The following is a 23,271-nucleotide window of genomic DNA, read 5'->3' on the forward strand; positions in this document are numbered from 1 at the left end:
AAAATTAGTTGTGAAGCTACACTAAAATGTGCAGCTTGTCGGGTCACTCGCTTGCACTTATTGGGTCGCTCCACTAAAATGTGTAGCTCCATTTCTATCTACTAGACTGGTATTTATGAATAAATATTGCTCAATTTCTATCTACTACTCCAGTATCTAAAAGCTTAGATGTGACAGTTAAATAGAAACCTAGACCTTGTGCACTTAAACAAAACAACTCAAATGCAATTATGCATATCCAATTCCATAAACATTGACACACAAATATATTCATATACAAACAAAGAAGGACTCAAAACTTACCTCGATGATCCGTGAGGCAGCTAATAGTTTAAGACTTGTGGACAACCACAAACTCTACCTCGACAAAGATGCAATAAGAACGGACATTTGATAGCAACAATCCCTCGACGAACGCTACTACAACCACAAACTTTCCCTTGACAAAATAAAAAATCATGAGAAACAAATTTAGATTGCAATTACAATGCCTAATGTATAATTACAATGTTGAAAAGAAAATTTATATGAAATGAATGATTTAAAACCATTCTAGACTCTCAAATCCACTAATAAAGTCAAACTATGGCATGATAACAAATGCAAGACAAATATGAATTCATGATAAAAGTGAAGCAATGCATGGAATGGTAATCCTATAATGAATGATGTGATCATATGATGTGCAAAAAAATGCAGAAAGCAACAAAAACCAAACCTATAACAACTGCTATTAAAACACATGTAAAGTAAGTAATTTAAGATAAATAATAAATTGATTCCAAATTGGCAACACACCTAAGTGTAATAACACAACTAAACACCCTTCCAAAACCAAACTTAAACATAACTTACCTCCAGCAGACCTCTAGCGCCAATTTAGGGCTTCTAGACAATCACGAATCCTCCACTGCCAACAACCATCGTGACGCAATGCCCACTGTCACCTAGCAACACTTAGAGCCACCTGCAACCGTCGGACACCACCACTACCCACCAAGAGTTGGTCAATGCTGCGCCACACAAGGGAGAACGACCAAGGAATTGCGATTTGCAGGAAAAATGACGGAGGAGACAAAGGTTGGAGTTGACGACGATTGGGGTTGACTACAGTTGTGGTTGGCGGTTGGCCTAGAGGAACTGAGGAAGGGGGGGGGGGGGGGGAGGGGAGGTTTCAGATTGGGGGAGGTTGGGGGAGAGGGTTTCTAGAAAACAAAAATGGGAGAGAAGGGAAAACAATTTCTGATTTCATAAAGTTGAAGGACTTACCGACGGTCATCGCTCTTCGATAATGACTGATGACATTAATCGACGGTATTACCAGTAGATGTATCCATCAGTAAGTATGAAGTCCATTACTGATGACCATAGCTCGTCAGTAACTATATGTTCTCTATTTCATCGAAAATCTGTCGTTAAATGTGTTATCAACGAATCATTAGTCATTGATAATAATCTGTTAATAATTTCAATAATTCTTGTAGTGACTATTTTAATGTGTAACCATTTTTTTTTAAATTATATTATTTTGTTTACCTACAAATTCATTCATATTTATCTATGAATTATCCAAATTCAATATATTCTATATGTTAAATGATCATGAATTTTAAATATTAAGTTTGGATTGTATTGAATTTAAAATGTTGGATCTGAATCCTACCAAACTTACCATATGCCTTGCTTAAATAGTGTTGAAATAATTACATCAGGGAGAAACGTTAGTGGTTTTAAGTTTTACAAAATGAAAAAGTATTTTCTACTGAATAAATAAGTAATAATTACTAAAGGCTATAATCATTTGCAAATCTCTTTTTGTGGATTTGATATGAAACTTTATTTACCTAACCACAACATGCAATCCACTTATAATTCTTGTCGACTTTTGATACCAATTACATCATCTGTTTGATTTTAATTGTAATTAAGAAGCTAGGATTTTATTGTTATATTTGAAAACCAACATTGACTATTATTTCTTTTCTTTCAATTGTATCATTACCTTTCCGAGAAAAATGGAATAGAACATTAATAAAATGAGACGATAATATCTGTTAAAATCGAAAAATACTAAACCAGTTCCTTAACCAATTTCTGTAAAAAAAAATCTCAGTTTTAAACGAATGCGTAGCTTATTTTGAGCGAAAAACTATATATTCATCAACAAACAATAACCATTACATGAGTTCAAAATGAATAAACAAGAGTAAGGGTATTATTATTAATGAAATTCAGACATATTCTAAAATATTTTGCAGGTTCTACAATGCAGGAATTGATTAGAACTTTTTTTCAGCAAACCATGTATAGAACGAAATCCTGCTATATGTATTAATGAGACAATATTCTGAAAAGCTTCTAAGAATGACCACAGTTGGTGCAACTCTGAACCCTACCACACCTCACTAAGCATAGAATAATAATAATATTATTATATCCTATCATAATCAAGCACTGATTTTGCAGCACGCATCAGAATTCAGAATCAATTGAAGCCACAGTGGGAAGAGAAATAGGAAAGGCCATCAGGGATAGAAGAAGAAGTTGTCCCATTTGAATCAGACAAAACCTGCTGAGGAAGAAAGGCACCACCATAACCACAGTAAGCGCCATCACTTGAACCCATCATGCTCATCACATCATCGTGCGTTTCAGCCTTCTTTCTCTTCTTCTTCTCATACGCTATGCCTCTCGCCTTCGCCTGCGCGTCGCGAACTTCCCTCAGGTACAGCCTCACCGCGCGTGTCCCGAACGGGTTCATCTCCGGAGCGCCGCCGTGCTCCTCGAATGCAGCGCGTAGCCTCCCGATCAGCGCGTCCAGGCTGCCCCAGGCCTGCTTCAAGGGACACGAGCAGGGACCAGGCGGGTGGGAGTTTCCGTAGTAGGCGCAGGCTTCGGCGTGCACCTTGGTTTTTCCGAACTGGTCCAGGTAGCGGAGGAACTCCAGCACGTGGGCCCCGCTGCAGCGGGAGAGGGTCAAGGGTGGACGGTGGTTCTTGAGGTACTGGCCGAAGGTGTTCCAGTCGCGCCGCTTCTGGGACTCGTACCTGCTCAGAGGAGGCGGCACGCACACTCGCTGCGGCGGTATGGGCAAGTCGTGATCAGTGTGTTGTCTCCGAGTGGAGTTGTGGTACCCCGACATGGCGGCGGCAGCGGCGGCGGCGGCCACGGCGGCGGACATGTTGTAGTTGTTGTTTTGGAGGGATTTTGATTCTAGGGTAAGAAGTAGCACCTATGGATGTGATGTTACGGGTTGCACTTTGTATTTTTTTCTCCTAGATTAGAGTTGGGACCAGGGGTGTGCGTGTGAGTGATTTTAGTACAAGATGTGTTTTATGTTTGGTGGAAGATCTGTGTATATATAGAGTTATGAAAAACGTCGACTTCAAGTGGTGTGCAAAGATGATAAGTGATGTGATTAATATAGAAAGAAGATAAGAAGAAAAGAAAAATGTTAAAGAGATGTTTATAATGTATTTAGGGTTTATATATAAAGATGGTATATTTTGGTGAATTTAGGGTACTGTAGTTCAGGTGGGTTTGGTTAGGATTGTCTAAAGCTGATAGCTAGCTGGCTTTGAAGGAAATTTGAAGTCGGTGATTTTGAAAAATGATTGGGTTATGAATTGTTGAGGTATGGTCAAAGGGAAAGAGGTAGGAGTTTGGCATGATTTTGATAAGATGGAAGATGGTGTTGTTGAAATTGTTGGTTTGTTAGCGAGGGATTTACTCAATCGAAGGGTGAGGGATGGGGCTAAGGAAGAATTTAGAAAGCTTAAGCAATGGTAATGGGGTTATGTAGGGGTAGGCAAGTTTTTTAGGTGGCTATAGGGAGACAAAAGAGGGGTCCATGCATTAGAGAACCAAGTGATGACACTTTGAATATCACTTCTCATTTCTCAATCATTCATCTCTCTTCCTTCTTTTCCCTTCCTCCATGGCTTTAAGCTCCACAACAAAACAAAACTACCCAAGTTCTTTAGCCCTACCTCTTTAACTACAATTTAAATCAAATGAATTCCTCACCATAAAAATAATAAACCAATTTACGTCTTTATTCGTTTACTTCTTTTTATAATAGTCAATAAAATTTATTAAAAATACGTACTAAGTATATATATATATATATATATATATATAATAATAATAATAATAATAATAATAATAATAATAATAATAATAATAATAATAATAATAATAATAATAATAACAGGTACAAAACACTAGTAGTGCTGTTTAGTCGAGCATGCAAGGATCACTTCACATCCATCTATAACTAACGATCGCGATATTCTAACAACGCCAATTTGACAAAAATTTGACAACGCCACATGTCAAGTTTTAATTGGTTGAATTTGAATGTTTTTTTAAATTTAAAATCTAATTTGGAATGGGTTGAAGTTTGAATTCCGAAAGTGCCCTCTTCGTTTTCGAACTCTATCTTCTCTCCTTATCACTGTCTTCTCTCTCCATTTTAGGGATTTGAATTTCATTTCAACTTCTCTCTTCATAGGAGTGTTCTCCCTCCTCCATTTATGCAGTTGTTTGTTCGTCATCATTGAAAGACCAAGTTAAGGTGTTTCTGGGTTGAGAAGTGAGTTCATGCACGATTGACAAAGAACTGATGTTGTTGTAATCGATTACAGGGAGCTGGTAATCGCTTACCAGTAGAAAAATCTCCTTTTGTACCGAAAGTTAAAGAGTGCTACCCATACATGGCTTAAGCACTCCCTAAGAATATTTTGGATTCGTTATGACTGTCTTTTGAAGGTTTTATGGATGGATCATTAAAGGAACACTTAAAGTTGGAATACTTCAATATTAAACAAATATAAACGAAATAATGAAGGGTATTGAGTAATGAAAAATTATAACAATATTAAAAAGCACATACATTAATAAAAAAACGTAATGACATTTCATGAAACAACAAAAACGACTTTGGGGAGCAGTGTTCATCTACCTGGGGAGTACAGTTGAAGTTTGTGTACAAAATACCCTTTTTCCTCTGGTAATCAATTACAAGACCCCTGTAATTGATTACCAGAGGAAAAAGGGTAATTTTTACAGAAACTTCAACTGTACTCCCCAACTAGATGAACACTGCTTCCCATTCTCTATTTTTGTTGAATTTTTCCTTTTTTGAGATGGGTGAGTGAGTTCAATGTTATTCGGTGAGCTCCCTGCACCAATAATGAGGTTAGGTCATTGATTTCTTCAAAATAAAAATGTCCATTTAGGTGGTTTTCTCCAATTGAGGTGAGGTACATAACCACTGCTGTCAACTTTAACCTTTGCTGACTATTTTAATCATAACTTTTTCCACAAACCTCCAAATGATATGATTCTTTTTTTATTAGAAAGTAGACTAAAACATCTTTCCAATGACTACTAATTTATAATTTTTGGACATCTGAGTAGGTGCAGTTAATTCCTCAAAGTTAACGTTTTATATATTTCTACCACCTCTTACCTTTTCTGGTTGTCTTGCTCATAACTTTCTCCACCGAACTCCAAATGAGTTGATTCTTGTTTTTTTGGAAAGCTCTTTGAGTCTAGATTCCAACAAAACAAGAATAAAGTCATTTGGATTTCGGTGAAGAAAGTTAAGAACAAAACAAGTAGCAAAGGTCAAAAAAGCAGAGTTGGGGAGCCGTGTTCATCTACATGGGGAGTACAGTTGAATTTTGTGTACAAATTACCCTTTTTCCTCTGGTAATCGATTACAAGACCCCTGTAATCGATTACCAGAGGAAAAAGGGTAATTTGTACACAAACTTCAACTGTACTCCCCAGCTAGATGAACATTGCTCCCCATTCTCTACTTTTGTTGAATTTTTCCTTTTTGAGATGGGTGAGTGAGTTCAATGTTATTCGGTGAGCTCACTGTACCAACAATGAGGTTAGGTCATTGATTTCTTCAAAATAAAAATGTCCATTTAGGTGGTTTTCTCCAATTGAGGTGAGGTGCATAACCCATGCTGTCAACTTTGACCTTTGCTGACTATTTTAATCATAACTTTTTCCATAAACCTCCAAATGATGTTATTCTTTTTTTATTAGAAAGTAGACTCAAACATATTTCCAATGACTACTAATTTATAATTTTTGGACACCTGAGTAGGTGCAGTTAATTCCTTAAAGTTAACGTTTTATATATTTCTACCACCTTTGACCTTTGCTGGTTGTTTTACTCATAACTTTCTCCACCAAACTCCAAATGAGTTGATTCTTGTTTTGTTGGAAAGTTCTTTGAGTCTAGATTCCAACAAAACAAGAATCAAGTCATTTAGAGTTTTGTAGAGAAAGTTAAGAACAAAAAAAGTAGCAAAGGTCAGAAAAACAGAGTTGGGGAGCATTGTTCATCTAGCTGGGGAGTATAGTTGAAGTTTCTGTATAAAATACCCTTTTTCCTCTGGTAATCGATTACAAGACCCCTGTAATCTATTACCAGGGAAGAAATTGACCAAAAATGCTTATGGAGCTCATCTAACTTACATGAAAGAACCTAAATGACATTTTTTCTCAACAATTCAATGAGCTAACATGTTCCTACACCATACACACTGGACACATGCACTTGTAATCGCTTACAGAGAAGTTGTAATCGATTACCAGGTTAAAATTGCAGTTTTGTACTGAAATTTGATCTGCGCTACCTAAATGTGACAATTGCGCTCCCCATGATTGTTTTTTGTTTGTTGTGAGTGTCTTTTTAAGATATTGTCAATGGAGGACCCTTGTTGGTCATGGTTGATGGTTTTCACAACTTGTAGTGTGAAGTTTGGTAAGTCTTCTGTGTAGGGAAGACCCATCTTGGGTGGTCTTAGCAACGCAGGTTAGGTCCTGCACCATACACACTGGAGACATGCACTTGTAATCGCTTACAGAAAGGTTGTAATCGATTACCAGGTTAAATTTGTAGTTTTGTACTGAAAGCTGATCTGTGCTACCCAGGTGTGACAACCGCGCTCCCCATGATTGTTTTTTGTTTGTTATGAGTGTTTTTAAGATTTTATGAATGAAGGACCCTTGTTGGTCATGGTTGATGGTTTCTACAATTTCTAATGTGAAGTTTGGTAATGAATCAATGGTGTGTGCGAAAAAGCCCAAACCTTGGTGATACCAACCTCTACGGTGTATGCGAAAAAACCCAAACCTTGGGAGAAATACCGCCAACCACAATGGGAGACAAAAGCCAAAGACTTACATAACCACGAAAATGTTGCCAACAACAATGCACGCCAAAATCAACAAAATTCCAAAACGAGGGATATATACCGCCAATGAGTCCACAATCACAACATCAAAAAATGGGGAAATGGATAAAGAGAGAGACAAAATCCTCGACAGTGAACAAATGACCCAAGAAACGAAGTAAGAAAAGTCGAACTCAAACTCAAAGGGGAGAGAGAAACAACATTTCAATGGTGGACAAAGAGTGAAGAAAAGCGAGGAACGAAGAGAACCCAAGCGGTGGAGAGAGATGGATGCTTCAATGGTGGAGAGAGATGGAAGCTTCAATGGTGGAGAGAGAGTTGAGAAAACTAAACTACAAGTGAATTTGAAAAAATAAACTGCTAAAAGGAGTTTCTATCCAAATTCATTCCAAAATTACCCTTTTGAACAAATTCCACCATTTTAGAAAAGCCTTTTAAAACTAACCAATGAAACAATGTCACGTGGCGTTGTCAAAAAGTTGGCAAAATATTGTTGTTAAAGAAACGTTTTCCATAACTAAATGCAGAACTCTACAACCGCAGTGGACATTGAACAAAAGAAGGACAAGTTACTACTTCAGAAAAGTCATTCTAAAGTTAAAACAGACTTCTTATTCCGGTTTCTGACCCATCATTGAAACTCGTCATTAAAAGTCTATAAAAATTGTAACGAATGGATTAACCGTTAATTTTTTTAAAAAAAAACACGATAGATAAAAGACCGTCGTCAAATTCAAATTTAAAACAAATAAAAACAATGAAAAAGATTTATAACAACAGTTCTTCAACAGAAATTAGGATTGTTCTATTCGTGGTTAAAAATGTGGTTTTTCTTAAATGTATTATTTACAATTTAGTTCTACCTCAAATATGTCAAAAATTTGCATAGACCACATCCAGACAATTCTTTATAACACATGCAGACAGACAATTCAAGTGATTTTGAAAACAAAAATCTAACTAATCTTCCAACGATGTTGAGGAAGACATATATACAAAAGTATTTTAAAGTAACTATAACTTTTCAACTACTATATATTATTATATTTAAGAAAAAAAAATACTTGTAGAACATTAGCTAATGTTTTTTTTGAATCCAATTTAATTGGGTCTTGAAATTATGAAAAAGTGAGTTCAAGTTAAAAGTAGTACATAATAGATTATGTATAACATATTACCTCATCCTCATACTAGTGCAGTAAGGAAAAACGAAAGCGGTTATTTTCACCAATAGACAGCGGTTCCTAAACCGAGACATATCCAGGCGAGACAAAAAGTCTACCACTTTTTGTCTCGATTCTGAACCGAGACATAAAAGGGTAGGATACTGCCTCGGTTTAGAGTTAACCGAAGTAGTAGATTTTTGAATTTTTTGAATTTTTTTTTGCAGGACTTTAGGCCTCGGTTCAGATGGAACCGAGGTAGTATGTCCCTCTCTACTGCCTCGGTTGGGACATTAAGTGAGGCAGTAGAGTCCTTTTTTGTTTTTTTTTTCATCTGCCAGCTTTTCTGCTTCAGTTGTGACCTTAACCGATGCCATAGGGTGCTTTTCTGCCTCAGTTATGGTCTCAACAGAGGCATATTTTCTTGTTTTTTTAAAATGAATTAGGTCTGTTTCTGCTACATTCCCAACTGCAAAAATAGACCTGCATATAATTTTACAACTAGAACAGTCCAAAATATTCTAGAAGCGTACATTTTGAATGAAAATTATATTAAAATATAAATACATTCAATGTAATCATAAATCAACTTCTTAGAAGCATAAATCAATCCAATGTAACATAAATCAACTTTGAAGCATAAATCCAAAAGTGTCATCACTTTGATAATTGGTTTGTTCAATGGTTTCCATCTATTACATGACGTAATAGCCATACTCATAATTCTCAGTTTGTTATTTAGATAAATTAAATAATACAAAAAATAAATCAGTGATACTTTATAAATATCCATAGGGAAATCCATGTGACCTTTTGAGTTGTGGCAATTGATCTACAACTTAATATACTATGTCCACTAAAATCACTAAAATTAAAACATTCAAGATTAGAAAACATGACATTGTATATTCAAGGTCAATGTATGCATTTCTTAAAATAGACTTACGTCTTTACAATACTTTTCAAGTAAAGGGGAGACTTTCTATGCAAAAAGCAAACCATACTGTCAACACCCAATTTTGTCGGGGTAAGTAAATAAATAAATAAAATAAGAGAATAATAATTAATGGTGGGTAAAAATGATAAAATAATAATTATAATACCAGACACAATATTTTTGAAATGTTAGTTTAATATGGTAATAATTTGAATCAATATTATGCTAGTAATTATAAACAATAATTAAAATAGTATATAAGAGGAAAGCATGATTTTAAAAATGGACAAATTTTTTGACTATAATTATAATTAATGTTTTGAATATTATTTGATTTCTTTTTCTTGGAGCCAAAACATTTTCTTTCCCTATTTTTTTCATTGCCAATTAATTCACAATTAAGGGCAAAATTACGATAATATTACAATGTGTGTATATAAATACGCATACTGTCATGAAAAAAGGGACGACAAAAATGGAGAGAGACACTCTGAAATAATAGAGATAGAAAAAGTACGAGAGAGTATAGAGAAAAGTAAGTTCTCACGCTAAAGGGACTCTGCCAACACAAACTATCAAGGAAGAATTAGGGGAGTATGGAAAGCTCAAAAGGTATGTCATCTCTGTACCCTTCTTTTTCTCTTTTCGTTGAAGGTCTTTCTAAAGGTTTTATTTTTTTTACTACACACCAATAATGTTTTTCATAAAAAAGAATATCTTCTCTCGTTTCTTTTGGTATTGGTTATATCTCTCGCATCACGTGATATTTATTTATTTTATTTAAAAATAAATAATAAATAAAAAACTTCAAAATAAATAAAAAAATATTTCTTATCACGTATTTTCCTATAAAAAAGTAATAAGTCATAAAATAAATTCTATAAGTACTCGTCGACTTATGGCCAGTTTCATTCCTTTTTTTCCCACCATTTTCAAAATAAAAGAATTTCTTCAAAATGAAAAAAAAAACGATGTCAATTCTAATCGAGTTCACTTTTCCAAAATCCAAAATAATCCATAATAATTTTCAAACAAACTCACAAACCTTTTTCTAGATAAAGAACTACGTGATCCCTGATTGTCCATCATAAATGGATATACGTAGGAGCAAGGTCAATCCTTGTCGGGTTCATAAAACAAAAAAAATATTTTTTGTTTATTTATATTATTTTTTTAAGGAAAATTAAACATTTTAAAAAACCATGTCAACTTTATACATTTAATTAAAGGTACTGCCTTTGGGCAGGCGCGATAGGGTGCTAACACCTTCCTTACGCGTAACCGATTCCCGAACCTAAAATCTAGTTTTCGTAGACCATGCCTTATTTTATGGTTTTCCATAGTTTTTCCATAATAAATTATAGTGGCGACTCCCAAAATATTTTTCTCAAACCCGTTTGTTTTCGGTTCGCCATCCCGTCGCGATCCTGGTTGACACATACAATAATACAATTTGGTACTTATAGAACTAGCATCAACCAATGATAATTGCATTGAAAATTAGTTAAAACATATTTAAAATTTCAAAACTATAAGTTATTAAATAAGGATAAACTTATCCATATATGGAGCAAGGTAAACTTGTTTCTTTTACTACATTATGGAATTAATGATGTAATGTTTCATCTCTGCTCTCTTGTTATCCGTTGGAGTCATGAAAGGAGGGTCTATAAACTCATATTTATTACCATTTCCCGCTTCTAGACATAAATCGTGCAAGAACCTAACTCTGATACATTAATAACACATGTGTAATAAGGTAACAAATAAAAAGGATTTTAAAAGTTAACTTACATAATCCATAATTGCAAAACAAATATGTACAATGAAAGATCTATCAAATCATATTTATATATGTACAATGAAAGCTCGTTATCTTTGCCAAAAATAATGGCATCCCAAGAAAGCACCACTAGGTTTGTCCCTATGGTTGTAGCAACTTCCCTCAATATGGCTAGTGGATCCTCGAGATTTGTAGCCGCATGCAACTCTATTTCATGTTTCTACACACAAAACAAACATGGCATTAGGTAGGATACTATATACAACATATGTAATAATACTAGTGGAGATACAAACATATTCATTGTAGGTAACATCCTCACGAGATGCTTCAGCCAAGCGATGAAGGTTTGCAATGCTTGTGATACAACAACCCTTCGATGTTAGTATAGGAACTACAACATCATCGTGACATACAATATCCAACATAACCTTCACCAAATGAGAGGGTAGACTATGACTAACAAGGTGGGACCTTAAACGCACTTTCCATGGGCCACCAATTGGGTGGGAGATACATAATCAACCAATGTGTACAACTCATATCGGCAACCAAAGACAATATCCCCCCTCACTTCAACTCTAGCTAAACAACTTCCTTTTTTGCTAACTCTAACACCGAGAGAAAGGTCAAGTTGTACTATAGTGGAGAGATTTTAAAAGAGTAGTAAGATCTCTAGCCGCTTGTCAAATGTTTCCAACATCATTTATCGCTTTTGTCTCATCTCTTGTCGCTCTTCTCTTATCTACTTTCGTTATTCTCTCATCTCCTGTGCCAAGTCAGATTTCATAAGTACTCCTTTATAGGCACATTAAAGGATGAATAAGATTGACATTGAGATGAGGATCCAAAGTAACCTCGAATCCACATTGTATCTATCAATACAAACACATCCAAGGTGTTCAGGTAATCCAAGAGCAGTATTAAAAGTATATTTTTGACCATGAGGATTGAAACCACCCTGAGTCTACTACTTAACTAGAGAATCCTACAGCAAGGAATCATATATAATTAGACGACTTTAAGTTGAATTACAATTTTTAAATTAAACTATTGAAACATATTTACTTATAATCCCCTCAGTTACCCACTACGATTCGTGAGAAGTCCATGATTCTGACTTTCATTTCTCATGGAAGGATGGTGGGGATGGATGTTCAATTGAAGATTTTCTATAATCATCTTCTACTCTAACTTCTAATAATTGAAATGAGAAAGTAAGTTGGGAGTCCCATTATTGTAGAAATGCACGGCAAAATGTTTGGTGTTCGGACAATAACCAAGAGAGGGAGGGGGGACAAATTGATTTTCCGTTAAAAATAACTTCTTTTAAAAACTCTTCCCTTTTTATAAAGTGACTTTACAAAATAGAAAAATAACAGAAAATAATAGCAAGTAAATAAAAGAGTATAAGAAAGAAAAGCTTGAACAAGTGATTTTTATACTAATTCAGATCAAAACATCCTACGTCCAATTGTTAATCTCTCTAAAAGAGGAATTAATCAACAACTTACAAAATGAAGTAGAGAAAATGTTTAGAATACACGTCTCTTGATGGACAAGAGATTAACAATAGCTCCTTTTGATACACATAAGGATGAACAAAGTTAACTTTTTTCAACAGATGTGCTACCACACTTAGACACACAAAGACCAACACGTCCTTCAACTTAGAACCAAGTTTTTCAAGCTCACTTAACACATAGAGAGTTCAGATAGTGCACTAAGTTCTCAAAATAGTTTTAAGTTTTCGTAACTTTAAAAGACCTTCAAAATGAGGTATATATAGTCTTAGCTCGAAATTAGGTTAGAAGATCAAGAGTCTTCTTGCAACTATTGTGGATAATCGATTATCACAAGGAATAATCAATTATTTGTGAACCTTTTCAAAAGATAATTTTCTTGAGACAATCGATTATCCTAAGTAATAATTGATTATCTGCGAGCCATTTCAAGAGTTGTTCTTCTAGGATAATCAGTTATCCCAAGTGATAATCAAATATTCTAGAGAATATTTTCATTTCTAATATTTAGTGGGATAATCGATTATCCTATGTGATAATTAATTATTTCGGTGCATTTATGAACAAAATGCTTTAATCTTGAGCTCTCTTTAACTTGTTGTGATATTGATAAAGCTAAGTTTAAAATAAGAGTCTAAAATTTTATATATATATATATATATGTCTTAATTTCTCAAATTTGTACAAATTGTTTCCAAGTTTCTTCATCAATGTAGTTGTACTTGGCATAAGAATTTCACCTTTTCTTGAACATATACATAAATTGTGGTCAATTTTGATTTAAATTGACACCATTTGATTGCAACCAAAGGCAAAACCTCTAACTTTAGCATCCTTACATTAGGTATATCAAAAACTGTCTACATATACAAGGAGAAAAATGAACATAAGTACATCTGCTTAGTAATCATAGTAAGGCAAACAATTTAGACAATGTCTTACAAATATATCTTTTGAAATAATGTTTCTCTCCTACTCTTTAGCATGATCCTAAGATGGAGTCAAAATAGATATCATCTTAGAGCAACAACTCTGAGATAGGTACTAAAAGATTTTGCAAATGACCAAGGTGATTTACCAATGTAAACATCAATAATCACTTATGTCCTGTCACCATTAGCTAACCTCATAGTAAGAGCCTTTAATCTAGTAATTCCTCCACCAGATCTCTTGGGAGGACCTTGATCATCAGCCATGTTCCTGTTTTGAAATGAAAACGATAAACATTAATAACATTAAATATAACAAAGTCTACATATATAATTAATAACATTAGAAATTTACAACAACTCGTACATACATACATACATATATATATATATATATATATATATATATATATATATATATATACATATGTATTTTCCTTCATCATGATCTTTTAAGGTTACATTACATCATCCACGATATCATCACAATCTTTGTTGATCATTGTGTGGGTAAATAATCCAATCTCACAAATTTCATGTAGCACATGTAGCACAACATGCCAGTTTTCAAATGCAAGATTGATGATATAGAAGACTTGTGCAACTTGATATGTAGTAATAAATGTTTCATCTTGATATGCTACCTTTTTAAAGTCAACCAATGTTATCCTCGTTCATCAACTTACACGCTAGTTTTATTGTCAACCCATTTTCATTTGAAAATAGGTACAGAAAACTTGGTATAACTAACTTTCCAAATCCCCTCTATGGCATTGTAATAAGGCATGGATCCCGTAATAGGATTTTGATCTTTTGAAGGTTAGAATTGTAATGAATGTGCCTCCAAAGTGACTATGTTATTCTACGTAGTGCTTTTATCATCTTGAGAATTGTATCAAATAAAGTTCCATTGATTTTGTAGCTAGAACAACATAAAACATCAAATTTTAATCCATTTACAAGCCAAGTTAATGTTTAAGATGCAGACAGATCCTTCATGATTTCTTCTTTAAACCAAGTCATGAAAGTTTTGTTATCCTTCATCAACATTTATTTCTCTTATTGTCTTGGGTTTTTATCTTTGACAATGTCCATGTGTCTAGTTAAATATGGTATGACTTTGTTTGTTTTATTTAGTATATACAAATGTGCTTGTAGAACCTCTTGTCTAGATATGCTTTCCACATATACACCTTTTGAGGACTTTTCCATTGTTCTACAGGAGTGCCAAAAATTGGTCAACACTTCTATAGAATTTTCTTTTGACATGTACTTCGAACAAAACTCAATAACTTCTTCTACAATGTATGTTTCAATAATAGAAGCTTCTAGACAATATGTATTCTTCACTTATCCCTTCAAAATTCTCCTATATCATTTCACTAGGTACATCCTTGTAGATAATTGGCCCACATAATCTGATTTCTCTTACAAGATGAACACTCAAAGGCATCATGATGTCAAAAAATGACCAAGGAGAAAATATCTCTAATTGGAAAAAAAACAATAACAATCTATTATTGAAGTTCATCCAACTTTTGAGGGTCAATAAATTTGCTACAAATGGAATTGAAAAATGAGCACAATCGGGTTATAGTAAGCCTCGCATTTTTTTGGCAAGACTCCTCTTATTAAAACATGATAGTCATGACTCTTTAAGCCAATTAGTTTCAGATCTTGCATAGATACAAGACTCTTGACATTTGAAGAGTATGCTTGTGGTACCTTAACTCCTTTAAGACATAGATAGAAACTTTTTCTCCCTTTTTTGGACAAGGTGTAACATGTTGCAGTCAAATAAGTTTGCTTACCAACTTTTTTTAGTACTAACTCCTCTTGTATATTCATTTCCATCATATCAAAATGAGCATTGATGTCATCCTTAGTCTTCCCTTTTATATTTAGAACTTTTCCAATTAAGATATCACACATGTTCTTTTCAACATACATCGCATCTATATAGTGTCATACATCTAACTTGCACCAATACGGAAGAACAAAAAATATTGACCACTTCTTTCATATGTTAGTCAAAGTTGCCCTTCCTTTTTACCTAAAATCTACATGAAGATCTTTCACCTTCTCATAAATTTGCACACTAATTAATGGAATTGTAGTTTTTTCATGTTCTTGGTGTCCATTAAAGGCCTCTTTCAGTCTATAATGTCGAAAATAGACTATTTTCCTTCCATATTTTAACTACTCATATGATGTGTTTTCTTTACAAACTGAACATGCTTGGTGACATTTCACATTATAGCCTAACAAGTTTTAATATGCAAAAAAGTCATTGATAGTGCAAAATAACATTGCATGCATCTAGAAAGATTTCAACCCATCAAAGACTTCAACCTCAACATCCCATAACAACCTTAAGTAATCAATCAATGGACTAAGAAAAACATCTATGTCCTTCCCTGAATGTCGTGGACCATAGATCATCATAGATAACATCATATACTTTCTCTTCATACACAAACATGGGGCAAGTTATAAATCACTAACAAAACAAACCATTAACTATGATTGATACTTAAATTTCCATAAGGATTCATTCCATCTGTAGTTATTCCAACCCTTAAATTTGTTGATTAATTTCCAAATGTAGGAAATTCTTTATACATATTATTCCATTGCATATAAGGATGTCGAAGTAGTCTATCACATTTATGCTCATCAACATGCCATCTACGTGACTCTGAGTTGAACAACCAAGTTGTGAGTTCTCTCCAAAACTTACAATAAATCCAAAAATGGATTTTTTACAAGGTACAAATGAAGGACTCTCACTAAAAGGATATATGTTCAAATACAATACAATCTGTGTCACTTGAAACTATTGATGGGGCTATCGCGGCCCACACAAATTTGATGTCCAAATAAGAATGCAGTATAGACTAGGAAGTGACTCCTAGGTCGTCTCTCAAGGACCAAATATGGTTCGAGACTTAGGTCAAACACGTAGTGGGGGGGGGGGGTTGAAAGTGTTTTTGAAAGGAAAAATTAAACTAAATTAAAACTGGAAATTAAAGACAACCAAACATAATTAAAAGCAATGAAAGAAATATGTAAAACATAAATACCGTACGGTCCTACAATTGGAAACTAAAATTGACCGAACGGTCCTACAGATGACCGAACGGTCCTAACATGGAAACTAAAGCATGAATACCGAACAGTAAAAGTAAAACTAGACAATACAAGAAAGGTCGAACGGTTCTACATGGAGACCGAACGGTGTGAATCTAAAACTAGCTCATGGAAATGAAAATGAACATCTGAAACAAGCCGAACAATGTTAAGGTTGACCGAACGATATTAAACATAAACATAAGAAAGCCAAACTGAATAAAAGCAAGACCGAATGGAAATTAAAACTGGAAAACTAAACAATTGGATGCAGAACAAGGCCGAACGGTCTCTAACAATGAAGCATGTTAAAGATCGAACGATATAAATATAAAACCGAACGGTCTAAAGCAATTGCAGAAACAGTAAAACACGTAGAATCTAAATGCAACTGAACTTAAAACGAAAACAGTAGTAGAGGTAACAACCGGAAGACGAAAATCATTGAGAACATTAAATAGTAACTTAAAGAGAGGGCTAGAACGAAAATGGCAAAGCAAGAACGGAGAATGAAAACCACAAGCGCAAACAGTACTGGGAATCAACATGCTAATGTGGAACATTAACTCAACTCAATGGAGAATGAAGATGAACAGTAAAAACACAGCACAGTAAAACGCAACCAACATTGAAAGAGATGATGAACAGTAAAATGCAACAGTGAAGAAGACAATGAACAATAAAATGAAACTGAGAAGTGGATGCAGCAATGATTTTAACTCTTGAATTGCACTATAAACAAGATTCAATACATGGAAATGGAAAAAAAAAAAAAAAAAACCTAAACCTCCCCAAAAGGGGAGGAAAAAGAAAATGTTCCCCAAAGAACATAAACGTAAGTGGCGACAGTGAGACCTCTTTTTTCAAGTGAGAGTGATTTTGGGGTATATAGACCCCAAAAGACCAAACTGCCCTTCTAATGGGCTTGTCCTACAAAATGACCTAAAATTGGGCCCAAAGTCCTAAAGGTTGACCCATTGACATTCTAAAACGAAATTAAACTCTAATACTCATGTGGCCACCCTCTTGAAGTCCCAGAATGTGCTTCCAACACTGCTGCTGAGTTCCTCTAGTTACTACATCTGACCGACCGGTCATGAAAGGTTCACACCATTCAGTCATTATGTTCAACAGTGCTCAACTAGTATTTGACCGTTTCGTGAAGGCTTCCAACAAGGCTTTCTCAGTTTGTTCGACAGTGACTTTGGCAGGCCGTTTGGTTGAATCATGCAGGTTAGGAACTAGTGATCGGTGCAGACTTCAACAGACCGTTCGGTCATCAGACAATAGTTGATTTCCGTTTGGTCAAGTCTTTCTATTCGGTCAAGCATTGTCAAAGCGTTCAGTCAAGACATTCTCATGCAATGATGTTTTTTCGCTCGGTAGAGGCTTCCGTAGACCGTTCCATGCTTGGTCATCCATTGCAGGCTCACAACAGGTCGTTCGGTCAAAGCTTCCAAGACCGTTCGATATTCATTCACGGGCCATTCGGACAAGCCTTCAAAAGACCGTTTGGTCAAGGCTTCAGCAGACCGTTCAGTCAAGGCTTTAGCAGACCATACAGTTGGGCGAATTCTCTACCGTTTTATACACTACTTCACAGATCGTTCGACCATCTTCAGTAGATCCTTTCTCAACCTTTCAACAGTGATTGTCCTGCACAAAATGATTGAAATAATTAAGCCCAAATAATTCAAATTAATTAAAATAATAATTATTCTTTAAATTAAGTCTGAATAGTGAAAATGAGATAAAAATGGAGAATTAAACACTATTCACTAACACAATATGGTGCGAAAAGTTAAGTTAGCAGTAGAAAATAATGACTCATCAACTATCTCTCTTTACAAAGATTTCTCTCTCAAAAGATATTGAGCGTTAGACAATATAAGAACACTTTTAACACTATTTGGCCAGAACAACCACAAATGGTCGAGATGATCCTAGTCAAAAATCGATTATATTCAGTCGAGTCAACCCCAAGCAAAAATTGGTCGAATTCGATCAATCGAAATTTGATTGAAAATCGACCAAAAAGCGCTTACTGAAAATCGACCAAAAATTCGACTAAGTCAACCCTTACTAAAAAAATCGATCGAATTCGTGGAGCCAGTTCTGGCCGAAAATCGATTGAATACAGCTAAGTCAGTTTTAACCAAAGTTTAGTCTAATCAGTAGTAGTTAAACTAAGTTCCAAATTTAGAGACGCTCAATATAGTGCAGTTAATTATAGTTTAGTGTAGTTCAGTTAATTTTGCTCTCCCTAAGTATTCTTAAATGTTTTCTTATTATTGGAATAAATTTAATTGAGTGAAACAAAATAAATGAAATATTTTATGTTATGATGAAAAGTAATTACGTTTAGTATATGCACGAAAATTTTTTAAGCTTTTTAGAAACATCTCGAAATGGTGTTGCACGACATGCATTTATCGTCAATAATATAACAAGATAAGTTATGATATGGAAATGAATGTGATATCCATATCCTGAACATTCGTAAAATAGATAATGTATTTCAATCAGATCCGTTGATGTAGAGGCACATCAGAGAAGGTACATAAAAAAGATTATTTATTAAGATAAAATTTTTCTAATAATATGCACTCACACCTTAATCTGAGGAGGAAATATCTTGAACAAGAAAACAGAGTGTAACATCTTGAAAAAAAAAAGATATCATCTCGAACAACCAAGTAAAAAAATTAAAATATTAATAACAACACATTTGAAGATGCCAATTTTCTATTAACATATCATGTTTCAGTTATAACTTTCATTAAACCTACCACGTAAAAGGAATAAGTTAGCTTTTTAACGTATTTTACTTTATAAAATTCTTAGACAATTGAAGCTGTATATATATTAAATGAAATAATACATTAATACCTCAATGAAACAGTACTTTATGAAGTAGAAAAATGATAGGTATAATATGAGCTATAGGGTTGGTATACGAGGTATAATAAGATTTAAAATAATGGATGCAATGAAGTAGAAAAATGATAGGTTAAAATTCTTGGATCCTCGTGGTGTTTGTATATGAATTTTAATTTGATCTTCTCATTTTAATGTATCAATTGGGTTATCAATTTTGAAAATGTGATGTAATTTGACTATTTTCATTAATACATAATTGATAATGTTAATTCAGTGTCATATGTAAGTATGTAGTTTTTTTAATATTTTTTAATTTTTTAATTTTTTAACTTTTTAATGTTTTTTAATCTTTTTATAAAATATGTCGTATCAAATGAAGAGGATCTATCATGTGACAAAGATTGTGTGATGTGACGGTAATAATGACACATGTTACGGTTAGAAAAAATATCATGTGAAAATATAGGGTTAGTCTTATTTTTTTTTAAAATTGGAACAATTCTATCCTTGTTTAAATTAAAACTAAATTTAATTTTTATGTAGACGTATAATCATATTTTCATTAAAATTGATAATTTTATTAAATATTTATAAAAATATTTCAAAATATATATTTTACATTTGAACTTTATTTTAATTTTTTAAAATTTTAATAAAAATATCATTAAAATTTATATTTTGAAATAAGGTTCAATATAAAATTTATATTTTACGTAGAATTTTATTTAAAAATAACAATATTATAAATTTAAATATAAAATTTTAAAATAGTTTTATAACAATTTAAAATAAATATTATAATGATATTTTCATTAAAGTTTTAACAGAATTTAATTAAAGTTTAGTATAAAATATAAATTTTAAAATATTTTGATAAATAATTAATAAAAATATCATTACATATCTGTATAAAGTTAAATTTGATTTTATTTTAGAGAGAAATGAAATTGATCCAATTTAAAAAAATAAGCTTAAAGTGAGACTATATACAAATAAAATAATTAAATTTAAATTTTTCAAATGATACTTTTCAAAACGTGACATGTGTTATTGTTACTACACGTTACACTATTTTTGCCTATCTTTATTTGATACTCCAAAGTCTTTTTTAAAAAAATTAAAAATTAAAATAAAAAATTAAAGATCCAATTGAAATTATTTAAAACAAAAAGATCGAATTGAGATTTTTAAACACGTCCGAGATTTTTAATCAATAATAATATTTATGTTACTTTCGTAGAAATACTTTCTATTATTTTCATTTGATAATCTTATTTACCTTTTCTTTTCTTTTCTCTTTCTTTCGTGGTTCAAATTTTTATATTAAAAAAATAATTCAAAAAGGAACAAGTTAAAGAAAAAAGAATTAAAAGAGGGGTTGTGATAAATGTTATATGTGAATTGAATGAAGAGATATTGTGTGTGGAAATTTGGTGTCAAATCTTCAAAATGTGACAGAAGTCAAGTTTGTGCGTTTATGCTTGGTAAACTTATGTTGCGTACGATTAATTAATTAGCATGTCACTTTCATCAATTTACTTTTCTTTTAATATAGTTTGAAATATATGTGACATATACCCTATAGCACCACCACGTGATTATAGGCACTTTTTTCTCTAACAATGTTCACTTCAAATTTCAACTTTTACGCTGTGTTCGTTTGAAGGTGATTTTCTGTTTACAGTAATTAGCACGGATGGATTTGTGAGAGAAGTGACGTTCGTTTGCGCTGATTTGCAAAGAAAGAAAAGCAACGATTTGTGAGATTTCACTGTGCGGTTCATCTCGGTATTTTAATCAATTCCACGATTTGTGATGATTAGACACAAAAGACTTATATGCCTTGTACTATTTAATCAATTCCACGACAATATTCAGTCATCCATAATATAAATAAAGGAAAATATTAACGTTTGAACATTATTCGATTCTTCAGTTAAATAATCAATTCCAACCATGCGAGTAAGTCAGGTTGAAGCCGTGTGATTAAGTTGAAGACGAAGAGAGTGGTTAATGGATGAAGAAGAACGCGGTTGGTGATGAGGAGCAACTGCATGGAGATGAGGAAAGCTTGAAGAAGAGATGTTCATGGGCGTGTATTCGGTTCCACATAATACCGTATCCGGTTCCAGCATTTGGAAGAAATTGCAAAGTAGGCATATTCGGTTACGAACTTGGCATATCCGGTTCCATGCAACGTTTATTCGATTTTGTGCCGCTATCAACATGCATGGGCTGATGCCGTTAACATGTTCTTGGCCTCCCATGGAAGCAATGGTGGCTTTGGGGTTGAGGAGAAGGCCACAGAGGATGGAGGTGTGTTCATACCACTAGCATTGGTCCGTACACAGGCCCAGAACAATATTTGGATTTTCTCCCTATAGTTTGATGAACCTGGGTTGGAGTCTCTACGTCTACGCCGCAATTTGCAAGCACGAAGGGATTCCGTTGAGATTTCCCGGCACCAGGGAGGGTTATTCCTTTTCTTCCTATGCGGATTTGATTGCGGAGCAGCATATTTGGGCCGCTATTGACCCCTATGCGCGGAATGAAGCATTTAATTGTTCCAATGGTGATATATTCAAGTGGAAGCATCTTTGGAAGGTGTTGGTTGAACAGTAGTGGGAGTCGAAGATGTGGCAAGCCTTCTGGGTGTAGAAAGTGTAGCAAGCCTTTTGCTGTGAGAGGGGATTGAAGGACACACGAGAAAAATTGTTGTAGGCTATGGTTCTAATAGAGAAAAGAAGAAACCCTAGGTTTCGAATAAGAAGGTAAAGAGGCTTTGGGCTTGGACCGAGAATATTGTGTGTGGCACCCATGGCTTTCATACATACACCCCATGTTGCATGTTTTGGTATTGTGAGGGATTAAACCAAGCATATTTTTCATGCACCCTTTTTTTTCGTCCATACACCTCCACTACCTATGTCAATCTTACTTTCATAACAAATAAATTCATAGGTTTAATGTCTCAATATGTCCCTATTTTTACCCAGAATTTCAAATAGGTCCCTTTCTTTTTCGGTATCTCAATTGAGTCTTTATTTTTGTAAAATTGAATCAAATAGGACCTTTCCGTCAAATTGAAATGACGCCGTTAAGAAGGGTATGCTTACACCGCCAACATACCCTTCTTAACGGCGTCATTTCAATTTGACGGAAAGGTCCTATTTAATTTAATTTTACAAAAATAAGGACTCAATTGAGATGCCGAAAAAGAAAGGGACCTATTTGAAATTCTGGGTGAAAATAGGGACCTATTGAGACATTAAACCTAAATTCATACTATTTGGTAATAAATTATATTACAAACAAATATTACATTTAAAAATAAATTAATTTTATTAAATTATAATTTTTTAACTTTTTTAAAAATTAATTTTAATAATTATTTTAAAATTTTTACTCTTTATAAACATTTTTATAATTAAATATAACATTAACAAATATCATTTTATATTACTTTAATAACTAGGAGCATTTTGGTAATCTTTAATTTCTACAAATTAAACAAATTTTTTAAATCTATCACATCAATCAAATCCTACACTAATTTTCACAAATTTTACTTCCAAATCCACTCTAAATTACCTACAAATCCATTCAAAAAAACAACAACAAAAATTACCCTCAAATCTATTCAATTACTCTCCCCCAAATCATTTCCCACAAATCATATCATGTGAACACACTCTTAAGTGGAAATG

At 33.5% G+C, this 23,271-nt stretch overlaps 1 protein-coding gene across 1 annotated transcript; it reads right to left on the reverse strand.

Moving 5' to 3' along the window:
* Positions 1 to 2,275: 2,275 nt before the first annotated feature.
* On the reverse strand, positions 2,276 to 3,749 carry LOC108321019 (protein LIGHT-DEPENDENT SHORT HYPOCOTYLS 5). The gene has a single exon (XM_017552641.2). The coding sequence runs from the start codon at positions 3,179 to 3,181 to the stop codon at positions 2,486 to 2,488; it is 696 nt and encodes a 231-aa protein (XP_017408130.1). The 5' UTR covers positions 3,182 to 3,749; the 3' UTR covers positions 2,276 to 2,485.
* Between the last annotated feature and the right edge of the window lie 19,522 nt (positions 3,750 to 23,271).

This window comes from Vigna angularis, chromosome 1, assembly GCF_016808095.1.
Source record: "Vigna angularis cultivar LongXiaoDou No.4 chromosome 1, ASM1680809v1, whole genome shotgun sequence".
Taxonomy (NCBI): Eukaryota; Viridiplantae; Streptophyta; class Magnoliopsida; order Fabales; family Fabaceae; genus Vigna; species Vigna angularis.

What these genes read in the sequence shown, in the direction of transcription:
- LOC108321019 (XM_017552641.2), bottom strand. Translation starts at nt 3,181, where the DNA reads ATGTCCGCCGCCGTGGCCGCCGCCGCCGCTGCCGCCGCCATGTCGGGG.